The sequence below is a fragment of the Lissotriton vulgaris genome, chromosome 1_2 (assembly GCF_964263255.1).
Source record: "Lissotriton vulgaris chromosome 1_2, aLisVul1.2, whole genome shotgun sequence".
NCBI lineage: Eukaryota > Metazoa > Chordata > Amphibia > Caudata > Salamandridae > Lissotriton > Lissotriton vulgaris.
Window position 1 is genome coordinate 283881215 of NC_141686.1, and position 22644 is coordinate 283903858.

A 22644-nucleotide genomic window follows, 5' to 3' on the forward strand; every position below is an offset into this window, starting at 1 on the left:
TATTCGTGTCTACCGGCCAAACCAATCAACCCTTCCAATCGGGAGAGGATGGTATGTACTTATACCATGTGTCACCTCAGTCATTAGTGTGTTATTTGAGATACCCTTAATAGGTATGGGTGAGGGGATGCTCAGTGTTTTCAGGTCTTTGATTTTTGCCAACCCGTAACAGGTAGTCTGTTGCACTGTTCTGTTCAGGAAAATCATCTGCAATGGTGTGAGGCAATCTCTGAATAAAGCCTCAGTTCCCTGAACCCGCCACTCTCTTGTCCCCCAGGTAGATTTTGTGTCTATGGTGTCTCTCCAGTAGTCGAAACCCTGTATAGACAGTTGGGAGATAAAAGGTGCTGAATATATCAGTTTTGTATTAGTCAGAATAATTTTTTGTTGCATTCGTCTGTGCAAGTTTGTAGTAAAATGATTCTGTGTCTAACGTTTTGAACCCTAAAAAATATGCGAATTTCTGTGTGATTGTGGCAGAACTACCTCTTGGTGTTGTTGGGCAATGTTCCCATTGATGGTAAATGTTAGCAGTGCGTGGTACACTTGCTCTATGCAAAACATGATGCCCATAATGAACATGGTATCGTAATCAGTTGTATCTTTATACAATTCCCTGTAAGAAAATGCAGCAGACTGTTCTAAATCTAAAAGCATAGTATTTACAGTTTCAATGTCCCAATCATTAGATATTATACTGGGGGTAATGAAATCAATTAAGGAAACTTTAAACAAATGTGGAATTTTTAGATGTTCAGTGGGGCCAAATACATCATAAGAAACTGTTTCTTAAACTATACCATCAGGTACTGGAATTGCTGTAATGTTCACCAGGGACAAGTCTCTCTGCTCACAGTGTGATGACGAATGTGGTTTCAGGACCAAGTTCACAGATTGTACTGCAGAGCGTTCTGGGAGATAATGTCCATTCAGAAGCAGAAAAAAGAAACTCACAGTGCCAATCCAAATTAACATTCAGTTATCAAAAAGGAAAAGGGACACTTGTTACAGTTCTAAACCATTGGTTAGAAAAATGAATGAAACACCCTCAAAAACTCAATGTTGATTGGAAAAGCGGTATATATTCTTCATCCGCCCCACATTGATGTTGTGGCATTTATCATTGGATGTTACAATACGTGCTCAATGCCAGCCTCATCCAGAGGCACCTCTGGTATAGAATGCAGTGTCCAGAGATTGAGGGATGCCCCCAAAAAGAAGGTGTACAGAAGAACAAAAATATTAAAAAAGAGAACTTCACCAAAATACTTTAATGGAGGGTGAGATTCTATTAGAGTAAAATATAAGGGTACTTTAAATAGATCGAGTTACTAGATCCATTAGTATTATTAGAATAAGCTTGTCGACATGTTTCAGCTCCCCTTGGCCCAGCTGGGTCTGTGGAGCTTTCGTCAGGACTAACATACAAAGATATATATACTTACACGACTTGTGTAGTACATTTAAGTGTCCACTTTTTGGCACTTAATTACCAAAACGTGCTCTCAGTGATCTTAGCACAAAGAGCGTATTTCCTCTTCAGGGGGTTGCCGCTTATAAAGCGCAAAGTCGCGTGGTTTGAAGTGCTGTGGCTTGTGCTGACTCTGCCCCTGGAATCTCACCCTCCATTAAAGTATTTTGGTGACGTTCTCTTTTTTAATATTTTTGTTCTTCTGTACACCTTCTTTTTGGGGGCATCCCTCAATCTCTGGACACTGCATTCTATACCAGAGGTGCCTCTGGATGAGGCTGGCATTGAGCACGTATTGTAACATCCTATGATAAATGCCACAACATCAATGTGGGGCGGATAAAGAATATATACCGCTTTTCCAATCAACATTGAGTTTTTGAGGGTGTTTCATTCATTTTTCTAACCAATGGTTTAGAACTGTAACAAGTGTCCCTTTTCCTTTTTGATAACTGAATACTTGCCATGGGGAAATAAGCGGACATTTTTTCCTCCTCCCTACCAGTTGATCACTAATCCAAATTAACAGGCATACTACCCCTATTGCGAACCAAATATGCAACCAAGGTGACACTAAGTAAGCCTTTTTTAACAAAAGACATAATTGTAGAAGTTTTTCTTTGAAATGGGTGGCGTTTAATCAGGTTCACTTGGATCTGAGGAGAAGTCATCTCAGTTGATGAAATAGCCAGACGCAGTTCGATTTATCTTTTGTAGCTTTGTAGGTTTTGTAGAACTGCCCGATGTGTCGTTTGAAGGTACATTAATGTAGACATCATTGTTGGGCTGAATTGCAACGTGTATTGTTGTTTCTTCTTGATGTTGTTCAATTTCAACTGGAATGAGTTGTGCTCCATTATTTGGTACTTCTTCACTTTATGTAGCAGAGCTTTGGAAGGTTATTAGTCTTTTTATCTGAACTTCCTGTATAGTAGCAAGAGGAGATCTGCAGCTACTAATGACCCCATGTGGCCCACTGTTGAGAATCGGCCACATGAAGTGGTTTGATCAGATCAATGGATCAATGGAGACTAACCTTTTTTTTCTTTTTTGCCAGCTAGAAGCGAAAGAAGTACTGTTCTTGTTTCCACAACCGCCAAGACAGGTACAGGTGCTCTGTAAGATGGCCCAAACTCTCTTCTGTCCATGATCTTTTCCTTGACCAGGTCCCCAATCTGCGGGACCCAGGCAGGTCTTGCCGGAACTTGTTTTACTTCCCCAGTGGCGGCGTATTTGACTTGCACGTTGCTTTGTAACGCTCGGAATTCATTGAGTTCCTATAAAACAGCCAAATGGTCATTCAATTCGAATGGTTTTCCATCCGCCACTGTGCTGGCACAATCGAGATCAGATACCCACATTCTTGTCCCAAACAGGATTTCATAAGGGGTACCGCCTTCCAAGGATTTTCTTGGCAAATTATTGAGTGCCCTGTTGACAATGTATAGGTGATTGACCAAACTGCCACCCACACTTAATTCCCTAGCTGTTAAGGGTTAAGGATTGCTTTAGGTCCCGGTTTTTCTTCTCCACCATTGAATTTCCCTCAGGATGGTAGGGGGATGAGGACCTCAAGGCCACGCCCATACTTTCCATGGCTTCATTGTAAGCACAAGAGCTAAACGCAGGGCCGCGGTCAGAATGTAACGTGAAATCGCGTATATGTCCCAATGTAGACTCGCAAATCCTTTATAACAGTTCTAGCGTCAGCCGAGCACTGGGGCCAAACCCATAATAATCTAGAGCACAAATCCACTGCTACCAAGATGTTCTTGTAAGCCCCGTCTGAATTTAAGGGACCGCCGTTGTCCAAATAGATGCATGCAAGAGGTCTGGCTGAAATCAGTAATCGTGTTTGTGGTGGTCTGTGAATGGGGGAACCTTTCATCTGCTGGAAAATATCGCACTTCCGGACTTGGGGCCAGATGTAGGTAGGTATATTTTACCGACTCATAAATACCGAATTTTACCGATTCGGTATTTATGAATCGGTAAAATTGAAGGAGGGAGATTTAGGTAAATTCGGTAATTGAATTACCAAATCTGTAAAAATCGGTATTTACCGAATCGGTAAATACCGATTCATTAATGCCCATTGATTCCTATGGGCCTTGAAGCCCATAGGAATCAATGGGCATTACCGAATCGGTATTTACCGATTCGGTAAATACCGAATCCTGCAAGGGTGCAGGGGGTGTCACTTTGACACCCTCTAGCACCCCAAATACAGGCATGTGTGCCATGTGGCACACAGACATGCCCTAAGGGCATGTCTGTCTGTCACAATGCATAGGTGTGCATGCGCACATGTGCATGCACACCTGGATTCGGTATTTTACCACCCAATTGGATTGGGTGGTAAAATACCGAATCTGTAAGGCCTTTGGGACTCAGAAGAGTCCCACCTACATCTGGCAGTTACCGAATCGGTAAAAATACCGATTCTGTATTTTACCAATTCGGTAAATTTACCGATTCGGTAAATTTACCGAATCTGTAAAATTGGCCACCTACATCACAAATACCCATTTACCGGTTGGTAACGGCCGAAATCGGCCGTTACCGGTCGGTAGATGGCCTCCTACATCTGGCCCATAGTCCCTTGTTTGTCTTGTCAGCCCTGACCACCAGTAACGCTGCTTCAATAATGAAATTGTTGCAGTGACTCCTGCGTGTGCAGAGCTCAGACCCTCATGTGCAGCTAGAATTAAACCTAACCTGCGTTCTTTGTTTGTTATTACTCTATCCCACACTTCTGGAATTTGAGCATACAGTGTGTTTTGCGCATCTAACTTGTAGGAGTACTTGTGTGGAAAGCCTTTTTGCAGGATGACAAAGCCGTTATTTGTGGCATTGATAGCTATTAGTATGTCTCTGTCTATTCTTGTGAGTGAACAAGTGATTGCTGCAGCGGCAGCAGTTCGCATTGTCGTCTTGGTGGCTTCATCAGCCAGTGAATTCCCTTCCACACGTAAGCCAACATGCTGATGACTTAAGGTCTGAATAGCTTGAGCCCGTGGCAGGCATGCTTTCAGCTTTGCCACTTGTTCTCATAACAATTTGTGTTTTATTGTGCCACCCATGGCGTCTTTAAATCCATTCTGGCCCCAGTAGTGAAGATACTCATTGTAAGATTGAACACGGTCAAATGAATCGCACACTATCAGTGTGGGGAATTCCTGATTAGTATACTGTAGTGCTAGTATCAGGGCCTTCAGTTCTGCTAGCTGCGTGTTACAATCTCCCAGAGATTACGTGGTCGTATTGCTGGGACGGAACTTTCCCTCCAGCATACATCCTTTCACTATAGCACATGCTTCGCTAAATTGCTGTTTACTCCCAATAGAAGGTTGAGCAGAACGGTCAGTGTAGGTTATGTATTCATACTGATCCAGAGGCAAGATTCCATTCTGGAAAGAGTATTCTTGTTCGTATTGCAGAAATGCTTGTGTTCTCAGTGTAGGATCGTATCTATATTCTACATCTGTTGCAGTGAGAGAATTAGCCCATCGTATCCAACGTGGGTGCAATGCCTTTGCATTTGGAATGCTGGCTTCGGTTACCGCTTCTAAGGTCGGTATCGGAGTTACAACGATGTTGCGTTTTCCCTGCGCTAGTGCTCTTTCTCTCCCCACAGCAGTCTGAACTGCTGTCAGTATTTATTATGAACCTGCATATCGATTATCAACATTTGTGTACAAATGAGATTTGTATACGATTGGAACTGTCTCACCCTTATGAACGTGATGTAGGTATCCGGAGATAACCCAGGGACGACCCGTATTACCAGGTTGCGGACGTTTACTTGTGTCTGCAAGTGTTTTGTCAGTTTTAAGTGAACGTAGAGTGTCTGTATGTTTGTCGTGATCCTGGACCAGGAACTGGGGGTGTGGGGATAGTGGGTCATCTGCTCCTCCCTCCTCCTCTGGTCGTGTGTGCATGGTGGAGCCAGCAGAGAACAGGGCGCCGCTGAGGGGCAAGAAACACACGACAAACTACAGGTCCCAGAAGGCCATGGGACATCGACCCGGTAACCAGGTCAGGCGCTGCCTATCAACCAACTGCTATAAAGCCCCTCCCCTTCCTCGGGATGGGTCTTGACAATGTTCTCGGAATTCCCGCATTGTCAGCGCTAAGCGGATGTTGTTTCCCGCTAGAGGTTGAGCACTTGTTATCCCCGTTGTCTCCGATTCTGCAGCTGTGTAAAGAAAGAAGCCTTGCTGTTTCCCGCCCGCTCTCGGTATTCTTCGTGACGCCAGTGGGCTGGTATTTCCCCATGCAGACTGCCCAAGAACCCGAGCTGGCTTTTGGGCACTGACTCTCTCTCTCAGGTATTTAGGTATGTAGCGGGAGTGCTGAGCGGACGCGCTCTTCCCGTGAGCGAGACTTTTTATTGCAATTGCAAACCTTCCAGATTTGGGGCTATTTTTCCTTTGATTTCGTTTTGGGTGCTCACTCGCTGTGCAGTAAACAGCGATTTCGGTGGCTGTGAGATTTTAGGTGAACTATGCTGTGTCTCGCACAGCGCTCCTGGATTTCACACGCCACCATATACACGCTGTGAAGTGAACAGCGTCTTTTGTCTTCCTACAGAGGCCAATGGACAAGTGGTCCCTTCTTTCACGTAACAGTGTGTTCCCTAGGAAGGTCCTACGTTCCCCAAAGTATTTGTGATTCTGTCAAGTGAGTGGTGGATTCTTGGGCACCCAGGATGTATGTGGTATGAATTGGTTCCTCCAGTCCCTCTGCCTAGTACCTGTTTTCTTGTTGTTCCCTTTATGTACAGTTTCCCCACGAGGGATCTTGCCTGATGCTGGGCTGCCCTTCATACTAGGCGTAGTTTGGAAAACCCAGCTGAGACCACAGCATTTCTTGTTTTATACATTTCTCTTTTTCTGTGGATTGCTCCCCTCCGCATTAGTGTTTGTAGTCCTCTGCGTGGGCTAGCGCCCAGGGGAGGGGGGGTTCTCTACGCACCTTCGTCCCTGCTGACAGGCCTCTAAGGTTAGTGGCTTTCTTGGTTTTATGCTACTGACATCCTGACAATGTTTCTGTGTCCATTTATTTGCTGTGAAATCTGGTCTGATTAGGTCGTAGAAAGGTTTGACTATTTCTGCGTAATCTGGAATGTATGTTCTGCCGAAATTTTGAAATCCTAAAGTGTATTGTAAACCCGTCAGAGTCTTTGGCGGCTGGATTAGCATGCATTTTTCTAAAACATTGCGGCCAGGCTTTTCCCTTCACTTGACAGCTCATATTCCAAAAATAGGACACTAAGATGGACAATTTTTGATTTTTTGAAGTTACATTTTAGCCCAACTTGGCAAAACCAACAATTATGTTGTTCACCCTGCACAAGCGTTCAAGTATTTCACCGTCCATCATATATCATCTACAAAGGAAATCGCCTATTCATCACAAGTCTGTAATAGCTCTGACTCTCTTGCAGAGAACAACCAACCAAGGCTGTTCTTATAGCCCTGGGGCAGGCAACACAATTGACTCTGAGTGCGGAGGGTAGAAAATCCTGTCAGATATCTGCTTCAGGAGCTATATTGTGGCAGAAGAATCCATTTGAGATATCTAGTGTTGTTTTGTATTTCTTCCGTACAATCTTATTAATTAATGCGGCACTGTGTGAGTTCTAAACTGCAAATATTTTTGTACATGTGTTCAAATGCCTGTAATCTAAAACCGAACGATATGTGTTGTCAGGTTTCATTACCGGAAACAAAGGGTTGTTCATTAGTGAGGTGCAATTTTCAATGACACCTTCGTATTCAAGTTGGTCTGAGATTTCTTTGACCTCTATCTTCACCTCATTTTTAATAGGGTACTGTCTCTGTGGAGTTGGAGTAGTTTTTATTGGAATCTTGTGGTGTTTGGACTCCACGTCCCACCCTACATGGTTGCGGTATATTGCCTGAGCTAACGCTTGGGCCCACTCCCACGCGTATGAGTGTTTTAAGGAAACAGGAATGAAATCCGAAAAAGCAGGCGAAATTACGCTTTCCCCTTTGGGCAATCCATTATAAAGTTAGGAGGCCAATCTCTTTCTGCTAACAGGATGTTATATCCAAATGTCAAATTTTCCCAAAAGAGACTTTTAACTTTTCTTGAGCTGTCCCCTATTTGGAGATTAATTTCATGTACACAGTGTGGGACACTGACTCTTGTATCAGGTGTTTTCACAGTGATGTATTCATTCAATACTGCTTTCACCAGAAATTCCTTCAGGTTCTGGCGAGCTTTTGTTATTTCTGCTGCACTGTCTTGCATCGTCAGAGTCCATTCCCCATTCAGAAGCTGAGTCCTCAGTAACCTGGGCATATCTACTTTTTAAGCCGGCTATGTACATGTATTTATATAGCGCAAATCACCGACCCGGTATCTAAGCGCTTGCTTAGGGAACCCGTCCTGGTATTCCCCTGTGAGATAACCCCAGCAGGGTATCCACAAGGTGAAAGCCAGGCATCCCACCGCGAGGGGCCGTTGTGGAGATTAAGCAAGCTATTGCTCAGAGTCGCAGAGTGTGAACCCGTGAATCAAGTAGGCACCAGAGCGAGAATTGTTGAGTCTGTGGAATTTTGAGCCCAAGACCCTTTCTCTACTCGCCGGCCTTGCCTCTGTCTTATCATCCGGATCTGTCGCTGTTGTTGGAGACGGGGTTTCAGCGAATGTGCAAGCGGCTAGGTATCCTCACGTGGGGCGACTTGTTTCATGAAGGTGCCTTCCGTACGCAGGCTCATTTCTTCGGTTCGGCTGCTTGCTCCCCTCTAGACCTGTTCTACTTTGTCCGCCTGCGGCAGGGCATGCGTGCTCTGCTACCGGACTACCCTTCGGAGCCTGGGGTAACCCTCCCCCTCCATGTGCTGCTGGTTTCAGATGGGCGACACCTGGTGTCGAAGTTATACGGGGCTATTCGCCGACAGCGATCGGTCCCGACCAATCGGGTGCGCGAGCAGTGGGTTGCCGAATTGGGTGCTCCTATTACAGACGAGCAGTGGAAATATTGTTGCGGGCTCACGGCCAATGTCTCTTCTAGTTGTCGCCTTAAAATTATCCATTACAAGTTTGTTCAGAGGTACTACTATACCCCGGCGAGGAAACTGCGGTTTCATCTGGCGGAGGATGATAGGTGTGCTAGGTGTCGGGCGGAAGGCGCTGACTTTTTGCATTTGGCTTGGAGCTGTGCGGGGGTTTTGGAATATTGGACTCAGGTTCATGAAGCCCTGCAGGTTATGGCGGAGGATGGGGTGGCGTTTGACCCCTTAGTAATGTTACTTGGCTTCTCTAAGGACGTACCTGCCTCTCACCGTAGATTTGTTGACGTGGCCCTGTTGTTGGCTAAGCGTAGGGTTGCTTGTTGCTGGGGTCGTGGTAGGGTGCCGCGCGTTCAAGACTGGGTGACTGACCTCATTTACTGTCAGGATCAGTATAATATCTATTCTGACTTGATGCCTGTTCGATGCAGACCAAAGGATTTTTGGAGTCCGCTCCAGGTGTACCTCCTGACCAGGGCTGCGCGGGACTCTGATTCTGAACCTGAGGACCGTGAGGGGATAGGTTGATGACAATGTGATGGGCTGGGATTTTACACGACACCTGCTGTTCTTCCGATATCGGGGGGGGGGGCTGACTGTCTCCTTTTCCTGCGAGCTATTGGGGGTGGGAGTCTCCCTTCGGACAGGTATTTTATCGGGAATCCAGATTGTATCCCTATGCGGCACCCTTCTTTCCTGTGCTCCTCATACTTGTGTCCCCTCTGGCTCACGTGTTCTCCGCTAATGTACTGTATTCATATTGCACTGTCTTATTGGCTCGCCTGCCCATGCTGGATCATTGTATTTTAATATCTCCTGCACATTTCGTTGTTGCTCCTTGTATTGACTGATGCCCTGCCCTGTACTTCCTCGTGTCTCCTTATCTCTTTTTCGTATGCTTTCTAGGCTCTGACGTACCACTGTAATGGCCGAATGTGATTGTATGTTTTGAATGTACACTTCCCTTGTACCTGCTTGTCTCCAAATAAAGGTTTAAAAAAAAAACAAAAAAAAATAAAAAATTTTGAGCCCAAGACCCGCCGAGGCGGGGAATTGAACCCTTGTCCCGGACTGACCTCTGCTTCCAGGTCTGCCTCCTCTAACCAGTGAGCCACACTTCTCCACTTTCATCTTTTTTAATTGAGGCTTTGCTTTAGGTTGCTCTTCCTGTTTGATAATGAAATCTGTGTTGCGTTGTGTTTCCCTTTTTCCTTTTGATCTTTTTTCAGTCTTTTGTTCTGACCCTCCTTTCCTCTCTGAGTTTTTTGTTTAACCCTGAAAGGAACGAAAGGAACGTGTATTAGTATCCTGATACCTGTCAGGTTTCCTGATGTTATCACGATTCCTAAAGTTTTACCTCTTTTTAGAGGACTCCTGATGGGGAGACCCATCCCTTAATCGTGAAGCGTTTCTTTTATTGCTATTTTTTAATTGATTTTGATTGTTTTCCCATTTATTTTTATGAGGAACTGGGTGCTTGCTTTGAGTTATCCTTCTCAGAACTACTCACCACTTGTGGTTTCCCTGGTTTGGCTCCCAAACTATCTCTACCTAGAGAAGCATAGGTTTCCTCGATAATTTTCGTAAATGCACACTCGTGATTTGCAGACTTAGTCAAAATTACCCATCAGATTCATCCCCAAGTCCAAGGCAGGTCCAGTCCCGTACTCATTTTGTATCTGTTTCAATACTTCAGGAATAATCAATATGGCTGAGGTGCTATGTATTCTAATGTATACTGAGAAAAATTGTTTCCCATGTGGTACAATCCTCGAGTGAGGGAACCATTCCCATTTGCAAGCAAATTTTGAACATTCTATGTTGTTCCTACGGTCCCGTATGGGAAAATACTGCTACCAACTGTGCTATTTTTGATCGTTTGAGAATGGTACTTGATCCCTCTTTGACGGGAACGCACCCATGTTTGCTTTTAGTGTCTGAGGACTAATTATTAGTGTGGGTTGGGTCTGGACTATTCCAGGTGGAGATCTCGCAGGTTGTACTATGAGTGTTCGCATGACAAACTGGCCAATGCGTCTGTGAGAAGTTGGCCTGATATGTAGTGCTCACTATTCTAGTGATCACTGTGTATCATTCCAAACGACCCTTATTGATGATTGGTTGTAAGTCAACCTTTTAGACCAGCTATCTATTCCAATTCGTATGACCCCTTACTCGACATGTTTTGATAAAGCGATACCAGAGTTGGCATATAACCGCGAAGATTATAATGCACTTAAGAGTATATGGTATGCGTTATCATGGAACAACTATTAGGACTTGGTTCCGCAAGCTGCAAACGGGCTCAGCTCATGCCAGAGCACCATCTCACATGATTCCAAGCACTCTGCCTTCAGGATTGTTAAGGCCTGCCATAGGAGTGACTGATAAGAATCTATGTGTCCATTTTAGGGTTAGATATAGGTATACTATATCTAAAGCAAGGGGTGATTACACCACCTTGCCCCAGCTGTCGTGCAGCCAGTTGTGTCAGATTTAGATGGCCAGCCAGGGGTGGCATAATACATGCTGCAGCCCCTGGTAGGCCCTGGGTAAACCTATGCCCTGAGTTACAGGGTCTGATAAGGTGGCCCAGTACCAATTGGTAAATGCACCTAGGGTACATGGAATCCGTTTTACAGAGAGAGCAGTAGGCCTGGGGCCCTGAATACCAGGGTCCCAGGTCAACTAAGTCGGAAAACCAGCAAAACACCAGGCAAAAATTTGGGGGCAACCATAGTCAGGTATCCACCCTCCTACAGTGTCTGTATAGCCTGACTACTTCTTTATAAAGTGTATGCACTTCCCCTACTGTGAGCATGTCTATCTCAGGATGTGGAGTATAAGTTGCTAAGACCGGCCATGTCGCTACTCCTACGCTGAGTGGACCGAGTCTTATGGCTGAAGTTGTGTGTTTTAGCACCTTTAAACCAATGTCTATGTTGCGGGTGAGTTAACGGGACCTCGATGTCCTCGTATGGGATGTATACTTCTGGTGAGCCCACTTCAATGTATTTGTGGAATAGCTGTGTCTGTACCTCTGCAGGTGGGAATTTCACCCAGGAATAGAATACCTCTGATCCGAACACATTGTGTGCCTCAATCACGAAGGTAACATGGCCACCTGTTGCAGGTACTCCATGTTCTAACAATTTCAGAGTTACTGCCTGCCTGCAGTTTTCTGTAATGTTAAGAGCGTTAGCAAATTCGTCTCCTTCCGCACGTCCACTACTTGCAGCTTCTGTCATTTTGAAAGGAGAAGAAAAGGTTTTAGAGAAAGGGTTTTGGCACCATATATGGGAACATTTGAATCCTTACAAGCTTGTCTAAACCGTCAGTCAATATACAGGGTGTACCGGCTCAGCTGAGGCGTATGTTCCTTCCCACTTCAGATGTCTCTGGAAAGTGTGAGCACGACTGAACTACTCAGATTTTACTGTTAATATAGGAACCAAACCAAAGTCGGTGCCATGCAAGAAGAGGGAACAGAGTCTATGGCACTCAGGAGTGACCAGGAGGCACGGAGGACGAATGCCGACCGGTGACAGTGCCCTTGAAGTTGCAGCTGTGCAGACCAGGACACGCAGTGGAAGACCACGAACTGTTGACGAGCTGTCCCACGTCGAATGTCAAGACCCAGGGGGTTGGTGTCCGGCAGGAGCACCAATAAGCCTTGGCAACGGCAACCAACATAGGTGCAGTGTCGGAACCAGCAAGGTTCAAGTGACTCATCACGAGCAGGTAAGTCAGAACAGGCCCCGAGCAAGCAGGGAAGCCTACTGGAGCCAAAGAAGACCCTCGAGAGGACACACACACAGGACTCGCAAGAGGACCTTGAGCAGCTCACCAAAGCATGAAGGCCCACGGTGCAAAGAATGCGATGCAGGTGAAGATCTTGGCTGCAGGAAATGCTTGAGGCTAGAGCTTCTTGGAGCCAGATCTCTGGAAGACAGAGTCAACAAGTCTTTGCAACACCAAGTCGACGCAGGGCCCATGGGTACTGCTCCGCGGTTCCAACGAGGGATACTGGCTTCAATCTTGCTATGAAGACAGTGGAGGCCCGAGGGAGTTGCAGAACCACCACCTGTGTTGCTGAACTTTCAGAGTCTGTAGGAGCACAGGAACAGCAGACCGGTCAGCTTCCTTGCGTTGCCTGCAAATGCAGGGGAGTGACTCCTTCACTCTAAGGCAGTGGTTCCCAAACTTTTTTGACCTGTGGCTCCCCTGACCTGATCGGCAGTTGGCTGTGGCTCCCCGCCATTTTTTTACCAGTGGGTGGTGTGTACCTCCTGTTATCTTCCTTAAAGTATTTGGGACGCAATGAAGGTATGATATTGGTTGGAATGCTTGAATTATTAATCTCATCCACTGGCAATCACTTTGGCTGCATCCCAATCCATCGTTTTTTTCCCCAACAGAGTGCCTGGTCCCAAACCCTTATTTATGCCAGCTGCTGCTTTCAGTACATTTTGGTACTGAGACCCGCTCTGAGAAAATGGAAGATTGAGTTTGGTCTGTCGTAATCAGTATCCCCAGCCTTATTTTTACTCTAAAAAGGTCTGTCCTTCCATCTGTTTGCCCATTTATATCCAAACATATTCAACCATTTGCACACCTATCCACCATATATCCTTCCGTCTATTATTTCACTCATCCATCCCTCCATCCACCCTTTCACTCATCCATCCATTATACATCTACCCACCCTTTCACCCCATCCATCTGTACAATAATCCATGCATCCACTCTTCCACCCAGCCATCCATTCACTTACTCATCCATCCACCCATTCATTTATCCTTCCACCCATTCACCCTTTCAGTCATTCATCCTCCCTTTCTCTTTCCATCCCCCTTTCACTTATCCATCCATCTACCCACCCATTTACTCATCCATTAAAGAATCCATCCATTGATCCTATTACTCATCCATTCTTTCACTCATCCAACCATCCGTTCACTCATCCAGCCATCCGTTCTCTCATCCATCCACCCTTTCACTTCACTCATCTATCCATCCTTTTGTCCATCTACCCCCTTTCACTAACTCATTAATCCTTACATCCACCCTTTCACTTGTCCATCCATTCACCATTTCACTTATCAATTTATCCATCCACCCATTCACTTGCCCATCACCTACCCTTTCATTCATCCACCCATCCATCCTTTCACACACCCATCCACCAATTCACTCGCCCATCAGCTGCCCTTTCACTCATCCATCCATCCTTTCAAAAACCCATCCACACTTTTACCCAACCATCTACCCTTCCACCCATACATCTACCCTTCCACCCATACATCCATCTATTTACCTTTTCTCTCATCCATACTTCCATTCATTCACTCATCCATCCATCCTTTCTTTCATTATCTATCCATTCCCCCTTTCATTCATGCATTCATCCTTTCAGTAATCCATCCAGCCATTCAAACATTCCTTCACTTATTTACTTACCCACCTTTTCACATTATGAGCGGAGCCTTTGTTTGCAGAGTTGCAGGCAGAAGAGTCCCATCAAGAATGAACTGCAGCAAGGGGTGGGCTGGTGGAAAGTTCCCTATGCCACTGCACATAGGCAGACTGAAAACGTAAAAGTCATGCATGATGCACAGTGCCAGGATGTGAGGTTACTGTAACATGGTGTTGTTTCCAGGGCTTTAAGCGGTGTAAAAAAACTGGGGGGTCTCTTCAAAGGGGGTGTTTGATGTAATTAAAAGCGCAGCTTAAAACACGTAGGCTAAAAATCTGCGCTTAGCATAGTGTTCCGCCTCATTGGTATTATGTTGTCTCTGTCATTGCATCCAGATATATAATACAGCAAGTATCATTACACCTCAACAAGCCAGGACTATTGGCTTTGTCAATGGTTGCTAGTTCCTTAAAAAAAAGGTGCAACCATGGCTTTGTTTAATACAATATTGAAAATACTTCAGTTCTAAAATGACAGGACAGTGAGAGAACGATAACCTGTTCTTTTAAACTTATTTTACAGGCTTCTTTGAATGAAGTGTTTTCTAACGTTGCAGCGTGGGCGTTTTACTTTTTATCGTACAGAATGCCCTTCTGTACCCTGAGGCAGGAGGAGGCTGCCACATGGTGTCACACCCCCAGACTGCCCCATTGTCATTCAGTGAGTGACAATCAGCGGCATACTGAATGACAATGGGCGGGAGGGGCTGCTCTTGTGCTCCTGGAGGAGTGCGAGGCGCCTCCAGCAGCAGGGGTGAGGCCTCTCACAGGGGAGCAGTGCTGCTCCCTGTGATGGCCAAAATTACAGATAAAAGGCCCGTGGAATTTACGGACGGTTGGTCACCCTAGTGTGCGCGGCGCCCCTGGCACCTCATTACGGCGCACAGGGGCGCTGCGGCGCACAGTTTGGGAACCACAGCTCTAAAGGGATTCCAGGGGGCGCAGAAGACTGACAGGATGACAAGACCAGGAGCAGTAGGAGTCTTCCCAGTTTCAGTCTCGGTTCCCTACGCAAAGTCCAGCAAAGTCCAAATGGCCCAGATGGTTGAAGATTGAGTGGTTTCGGATCTGAATACTGTCCCATGATGAATCTAGGGACCCACCCACAGGTAAGCCCTTAAGTACCCGTTAGAAAGGGTTGGGACAATTCAGAGGTCCCTCCCAGAGGAGGGGCTGGACAGTGGGAATTATACTCCCATGCCCATTGTCCAGTTTGATGCCGGCTTGGGAGCAAACGGCTCCCTGGACTGGTTTCAACTGGAGTATTCAAGAAGGGCACCAAATGTGCCCTCCCAAGCAGTCTAGTGGCACTCCCAATAAACAAAGTCCTGACTGGCAGGTGGTCACACCTCCCTGTGACAGGAAACCTATTTTACTCCCTTCCCCTGTTTGAGCTTTCCACAGCAGCAGGAGAGCAGATTCATGTCTCTGGTCAGCAGTAACCATAATTTTCTGTTTGGGTCTAGAAGACTGGTACCGGGAGCTCAGAGGGCCTCCTGGAGCAGGTAATACGGAAAGTTTGTGACCTGATTCAGATTTTATCTGCACCTTTGGGGTCCCTTTTAAGAAGATTGATGTAAATGTTGCCTAATATTAAAAGCAGTGGAGATTGTTTAATCCCACAGTCTACATGGCAAGAAAGAATCAGTCCAACATAAAGATTCACTAATTTATGGGATCGTTGGAAAACCTCATTTGTGGCACATGAAATTAAGGAGTGCCCTAAGAAGACAATACAAATATTTGCTAGGCACCGCACCTTATGAATGATTTCGAGTTGAGAGAAACATCAACATTTTTCCTGATGAAGGTGGTTTGAATCATTGAATCCCACCAAAACGTGTTGCAGAAATATTGACACTAAATCGATGCAACTTTGGTTGTAACTAATGCTCATTCTGTTTATAGTGGTTTAACCAAGGTCTAAATGACAAATGTGAAAGTCTGTAATACCCCCCTTTTTTGTGTTAAATATTAATCATTATGTTTTTAGCTTGAAATTTCGACTCAGTACAATTTGAATGTGGTTTTAAATGTGCACACAGAACATACAAGTTGTATGGATAGACTTGATTTGCACATATTTATTGTACATTGTGTTTCAATCTATGAAATTTGCTATTTTGTCTGTTTTTAAATAAATGTATACATTTGTTTATATATCCAAATCTCCTGGTGATATTGATGGAATGCTGAATGAATGACCCTGTGAAGTGATATTGATTTGCTTAATCTATATATATATATATCCAAAGGGAAATCGTTTATTTTGACTGGTAATCATACCTCCAACACCATGATTCCAACATGTTTGATACCAAACACAACAGGGTTAGTTATAGCCAGTTTACAGATAGCCATCGCGTATTGACTCATGGCCACTCTATATATCGTAACGGGTGATACACTTACAACTCGGGTGAACTCTGAAGGTTGTAGGGATGTCCTGCTCATGCAGGGGCAGCCTCACACTTATAACTGAGCACCCTGCCTTCGGAATTGAAAGGCCTGACTTAGTGGTGACTTATAGGTTTTAAGTGTAGTAAGCTCAGATATAAGAACATTTATATCTGTTGTAAGTGGTGCAAGCACCAGCTTACACAGGCTGCAATGGCAGGCCTGCAGTCACAATTTAAGTGGTCGCCTATGGGAGAAATAATACATGCTGCAGCCAATGGGAGACCCCTGGTGTACCTATGCCCTGGGTACCTTAGTACCATATATTAGGGACTTACAAGGGTATACCAGTAGCCAATCTGGAGTGTACCTAATTACTCACTTTGTCCAATTTAGGGGAGAAGTACAGACACTGGGGTCCTGATTAGCAGTATCCCAGTCAGACTAGTCCGTAAAACATAATGGCACTAGAAAAAAAAGGGTGTGACCATGAAAGCTTATCCGACTTTCCTACAGCAACTCCTTTAGGTGCAGTCAACTTCAGCACTATAGAATGTTCTATTTTTGCATTCGCTTTTCTAGGCTTGTCTATACTGTTGCAAATGTTGTTAATAGCTCTATGTGCCTGCTCTTCCATGTTCAGGTTGTAATGATCACCACGGGTAAGAGCATTATGTTTTATTCGCCTAGCACTGCTTTATCTTCTACAGCATGCCTTAACTACGTACCTCCCACCCTCCCCTTGCCAGCATTTGAGTTTTTTTCCTTTAGCGCAAACTAGACCCAAAGGTATCAGAGCGCTTTACATGAGCACCAGTTGCGTTTCAGTCAGGCAATTCATTTTTTTGTTTTTGTTTTGTTAGTCACAGGGGGGCTTATTTATGAGCCCTGGCGTCACTTTTACGCCACCTGTGCGTCACTTTTTGTGATGCACCAACGGCGTAATAAATGTACCATGTTGCGTCATATTTACAAAGTGACACAGCAAGGTAGATGCGTCACTTTGTAAACCCCTGTGCCAGGTACAATGTATGCAGGGTGCGCATTCCGACGCAAGTAAGCCTCGTAAAAGTGACACCGTGAAACCTTTGAGATTTCACTGCGCCACTTCTAGGACGCAAATGCGTCAATATCTTAAGCCTGCCTCACAGCAGGCGTAAGACCAACGTGGCACATTTGAAATGGCACGTGCCCATGTGAAATTACCCATTGCTGAAGTTGGATCACTTTTGTGACACACTCCAGCAATGCGTCATTTTTGCACCTAGAGATACGTCAGAAATACTGACGTATCTGTAACTTACTGCAACATGATGCATCATACTGTAAATATGACACATCCAGCATGTCCCAAGGAGGGCGCAATGAAAAGTGACGCATTGCTGTTTTCATTCAGCGATGCGTCACTTTTCATAAATGAGGCCCTAGGAGATTAAGTAATTTTCCAAGAATCGCAGGACGTTGAGCGTCCACGCCAATAAGCGAACCCGGTTTCCCAGCTTCAAGGTCGACCTCCCTAGCCATTAGGCCACTTCCTCTCCCTATTCTAAATACGGCACACAGCAATCCAAACGCACAGACACATGAGCATATATTGAAATGGACCAGATTAAGATGGGAGATTGCCCCTGCTTCAATGTACGTTAATGGGGAAAATTATGCGTTCCGATCTTTTTTTCTAAAATCTTTCTCTGTCTTGTTTCAAAGTGTAGTTATGAGTGCATGAAGATCGAGAGAGAGGAAGAAGAGTCAAAAAGGAGCATAATACACAGACAGAACACAGCATAATAAACAGGAGAAACATTACATCTAAAGTCTGTAACAATATTACGCAGGTTTTCTCTGCTCTCCCATTCGTATGCAACATCCTCTCTTGCCTGCTCCAGCATTAGCAAGTGGGTAATGGGTCCTAAAGGAAGGAAGCAAATGCCCCCCTGGCTGCTGAGTGACATGTGAAATCCACTCGGTCGGTGTTCAGTGGCCCCATACATACATACATACATACCGCAACAGCGGATTCAGGCTGGCGACTCCCCATTTGTAAAGCTAAAATTGCTGTATTTAAAGTTGCCTCCAGCGTGAAATTGAATTCACTTTAATGGAATTGAATGGAGAAAATAAAGTCCTCCCTCTTTTCTCTTCCTAAATATTGAAAACAATGCCCTCAAGCCTCTGGACATGTGTGCCAATGCATCCGTTGCACCGATGTAAGCCACGCCCCTGACAGCTGCATATGCCAAGTAGCCACGCGCCGGGGCTCAGATCCAACGACCAATCACTATTCCTGTTTGTTTTTTTACACATCTGGCCCTTTCTCGAACTGTCGCTACCAGGGCCCAATCAGAAGAGACCTGGGCGGGGTCAACGAGCAGATTCTCGAAGCCTCTGGCCTGTTCTTGACACACCGGCCCATTGAGTTTATCAGAGGACCTTAGGAAACACCGAGCCCCTCGAGAGGCTCGGCATGTATTGACAGATTAGAGATTAGGGGTGTGTCCATGTAAATAACTATCTGTCGGAACATTTGTAGAATGCTCAGGATGCTTTGATGCGGCCAGCTCATGTGCGCATGCGCACTTCTTGCTCGCCTGAGCGGATCTGACAGCTTCCAGAAAGGACGAGAAGCCCTGCGACCCAGTCTGTAACCTGTCAAAATGTAACACCAGAAGTCCACTAAGAAATTAGGGGGCAGATTTATGAAGTCCTTGCGCCGCCGGTGCGTCATTTTTAGCATGAGAAAAAGTGACGCACCGGGGGCGCAAGTCCTTCATAAATCTGCCCCTAGGTGTTCTAACATTTTTTTTATTTGAAAACTGTTGTATTCGGGCAGGAAACTAGTCATGATATAATATGATAGGAAACATGCCGTTTCTCAGTCAAGTGATTGCTAATAGTAAAGTTTTGAACGGGATGAAAGATATTTCTGATAATGAAGGCGACGCTGTAACTTAAGTTAAATAAGTTAAATCGTCTTGTGTTTTGGATTTGGATTTGGATTGGTATTTGTAAAGCGCAAGCGGTCGCTCCGGAAGGAGCATCATGGCGCTAGTTTTGGAACAGGTTATACAACACTACGGCGCTTCCGCGACTTTCTCGTCCAACATGGCCGCCCAGGAGTAGGATGAGTATTGAGGCTTTAGTCCCTTTGGTGTTATGTTCGTCTGTGTAGTGACATCATGGTTTGAACTCGTCCTGATTGGTTGTTACGAAGCTTGTGCTAGCAAGGGCTAGAAACGTCTCGGCCGAAGAGACCTCGGGAATGTTCGGGAATGGAGTCGAAGGGTTGGAGGGCTGGGCGCGCAGTGATTGGCTATTCTCGCACGAGCCCCCTCGGCATGAGGAGTATATATACGCCGAGTTGCCTGTCAACTGGCATTCCTCAGAGAGGTGAATCGAAGAGAAGGAGAGCGCGCGAGAAAGAGAGATCATACTAGGAACCCTGACCCAGGAGGAGACTGCAGCACAAGTCTAGCGCCCGAAAGCGAGAGACTGACTGACAGAAGAAGCACAGTCTGATCGCGCTACTTCACAGACGTATATCCGCAGAAGAAGTTTCTCCTGCTCACCTGCCGAAAAGAGCACATCTCACGGAGGCTTCGACCAGGGTGCAATTCTTGAAGATATCCAGCTGTTGCCAGAAAGCTTCAAAAAGAGACTGTGAATCATCTTGAAGCGGAGCTCACTGCTCAGACAACACTGCAGAAAATGAGTGCACCCAAAGGAGTCGCCATTGGCATCGACCTGGGCACCACCTACTCCTGTGTGGGGGTCTTCCAGCATGGCAAGGTGGAGATCATCGCCAACGACCAGGGCAACCGCACCACCCCCAGCTATGTGGGCTTTACAGACACTGAGAGGCTCATTGGAGATGCTGCCAAGAACCAGGTGGCCCTTAACCCCCAGAACACTGTCTTTGATGCTAAGAGACTGATTGGGAGAAAGTTTGATGACACAGTTGTGCAGGCTGACATGAAGCACTGGCCCTTCAAGGTGGTGAGTGATGGTGGGAAGCCCAAGGTTCAAGTGGAGTACAAAGGGGAGAGCAAGACTTTCTCCCCAGAGGAGGTGTCTTCCATGGTTCTGATCAAGATGAAGGAGATTGCCGAGGCATACTTGGGACACCCAGTCTCCAATGCTGTCATCACTGTGCCTGCTTACTTCAATGACTCCCAGAGGCAGGCCACTAAAGATGCTGGAGTAATAGCTGGCTTAAATGTGCTGAGAATCATCAATGAGCCAACAGCAGCAGCGATTGCCTATGGCCTGGACAAGAGTGGCAGGGGAGAACGTAATGTCCTGATATTTGACCTTGGTGGTGGTACATTTGATGTCTCCATTCTAACAATTGATGATGGCATCTTTGAAGTTAAGGCCACAGCAGGAGACACCCACTTGGGAGGTGAAGACTTTGACAACCGAATGGTCAATCACTTTATTGAGGAGTTCAAAAGAAAGCACAAGAAGGACATCAGCCAGAACAAGAGGGCAGTCAGGAGACTGAGAACTGCTTGTGAGAGAGCCAAGAGGACCCTGTCTTCCAGCACTCAGGCCAGCATCGAGATTGACTCCCTGTTCGAAGGCATCGATTTCTACACTTCCATCACCAGAGCACGCTTTGAGGAGCTGTGTGCTGACCTCTTCAGAGGGACTCTTGATCCTGTGGAGAAGGCCTTGAGGGATGCCAAGTTGGACAAAGCTCAGATCCATGACATTGTGCTCGTTGGAGGGTCCACTCGCATTCCCAAAATACAAAAACTACTGCAAGACTTTTTTAATGGCAGAGAACTAAACAAAAGTATCAACCCAGACGAAGCTGTGGCCTATGGTGCAGCAGTGCAGGCTGCTATACTAATGGGGGACAAGTCTGAGAATGTGCAGGACTTGCTCCTCCTGGATGTAGCACCTCTCTCACTGGGGCTTGAGACTGCAGGTGGTGTGATGACTGTCCTCATCAAACGCAACTCAACCATCCCAACCAAGCAAACCCAGATATTCTCCACCTACTCTGATAATCAGCCAGGAGTCCTCATTCAAGTGTATGAGGGTGAAAGAGCCATGACCAAGGACAACAATCTCCTGGGGAAATTTGATCTGAGCGGAATCCCACCGGCCCCTCGTGGTGTGCCACAGATCGAGGTGACCTTTGATATAGATGCCAATGGTATCTTGAATGTCTCTGCTGTGGACAAGAGTTCTGGAAAACAGAACAAAATCACCATCACCAACGACAAGGGCCGACTGAGCAAAGAGGAGATCGAGAGGATGGTGCAGGAGGCAGAGAGGTACAAAGCAGATGATGAAGCCCAGAGAGAGAAAGTCTCTGCCAAGAACGCACTGGAGTCCTACGCCTTCAACATGAAGAGCACAGTGGAGGATGACAAACTTAAAGACAAGATCAGCGAAGATGAGCGGAAGAAGATTGTGGACAAATGTAACCAGACTATCGCCTGGTTGGAGAGCAATCAGCTGGCAGAGAAGGAGGAGTATGAGCACCAGCAGAAGGAGCTGGAGAAGGTCTGTAATCCCATCGTCACTAAACTGTACCAAGGTGGGATGCCTGGGGGAATGCCTGGTGGGAGCTGTGGAGCTCAGGCTCGCCAAGGGAGCTCCGGCTCTGGACCCACCATTGAAGAAGTGGATTAATGATGGACAATAATGGACTATTTTCATGGACTCCCATCTGTTTTTTAATTACTGAATTAACAGATTACTTTTTTTAATTGAATATGTGCTGCTAATTGAAGACCCTAATGTTTACATGAAGGTTTGTTTGTTTTTATTTTTTAAGTCTAGTTGTGTGAGAGATGATATGCTGTTAGTAATTTAGCAGATATTGAATCTGATTAAATGTAACATTTCAAAGCTGGTACTTTGAAAGTTTCAAATAAAATGCTATTTTTATTCTATCTTTGAGGTTGTTTGTTTTTTCCTTGTGAATAAATTGCCTTCTGTTGTGAAAATGTCTACGGGTGAACAAGTAAACATTTTGGTACAATAGATATTTTTATTTGTTCAGTTTCAAATTTTAAATCATTGTTTTCTTGATGCTGCTTCCTGTTTGAGCGTTGTTCTGGAACTTTTTAACGTGTAGATAGCTATATCTGTTTCTGGAGTGGAAGTCTTATTAAACGTGTTTAGGGGGGTCAGGGAGGAGGATGGGGGGAGGGAGGGGGGGCAGCGCAATGTGAAAACGAGACCTCTGGAAAGAGCTAGTATAATTCTTCCACAGTCCCCTCACAGTATATCTCCCTTCAACTC

General features: G+C 45.6%; 1 protein-coding gene across 1 annotated transcript; it reads left to right on the forward strand.

Moving 5' to 3' along the window:
• The first annotated feature begins 19763 nt into the window (after positions 1 to 19763).
• On the forward strand, positions 19764 to 22290 carry LOC147736497 (heat shock 70 kDa protein). Its single transcript, XM_086953231.1, has one exon. It carries the CDS (start codon positions 20092 to 20094, stop codon positions 22027 to 22029), a length of 1938 nt encoding a protein of 645 aa, XP_086809357.1. The 5' UTR covers positions 19764 to 20091; the 3' UTR covers positions 22030 to 22290.
• Positions 22291 to 22644: the final 354 nt, after the last annotated feature.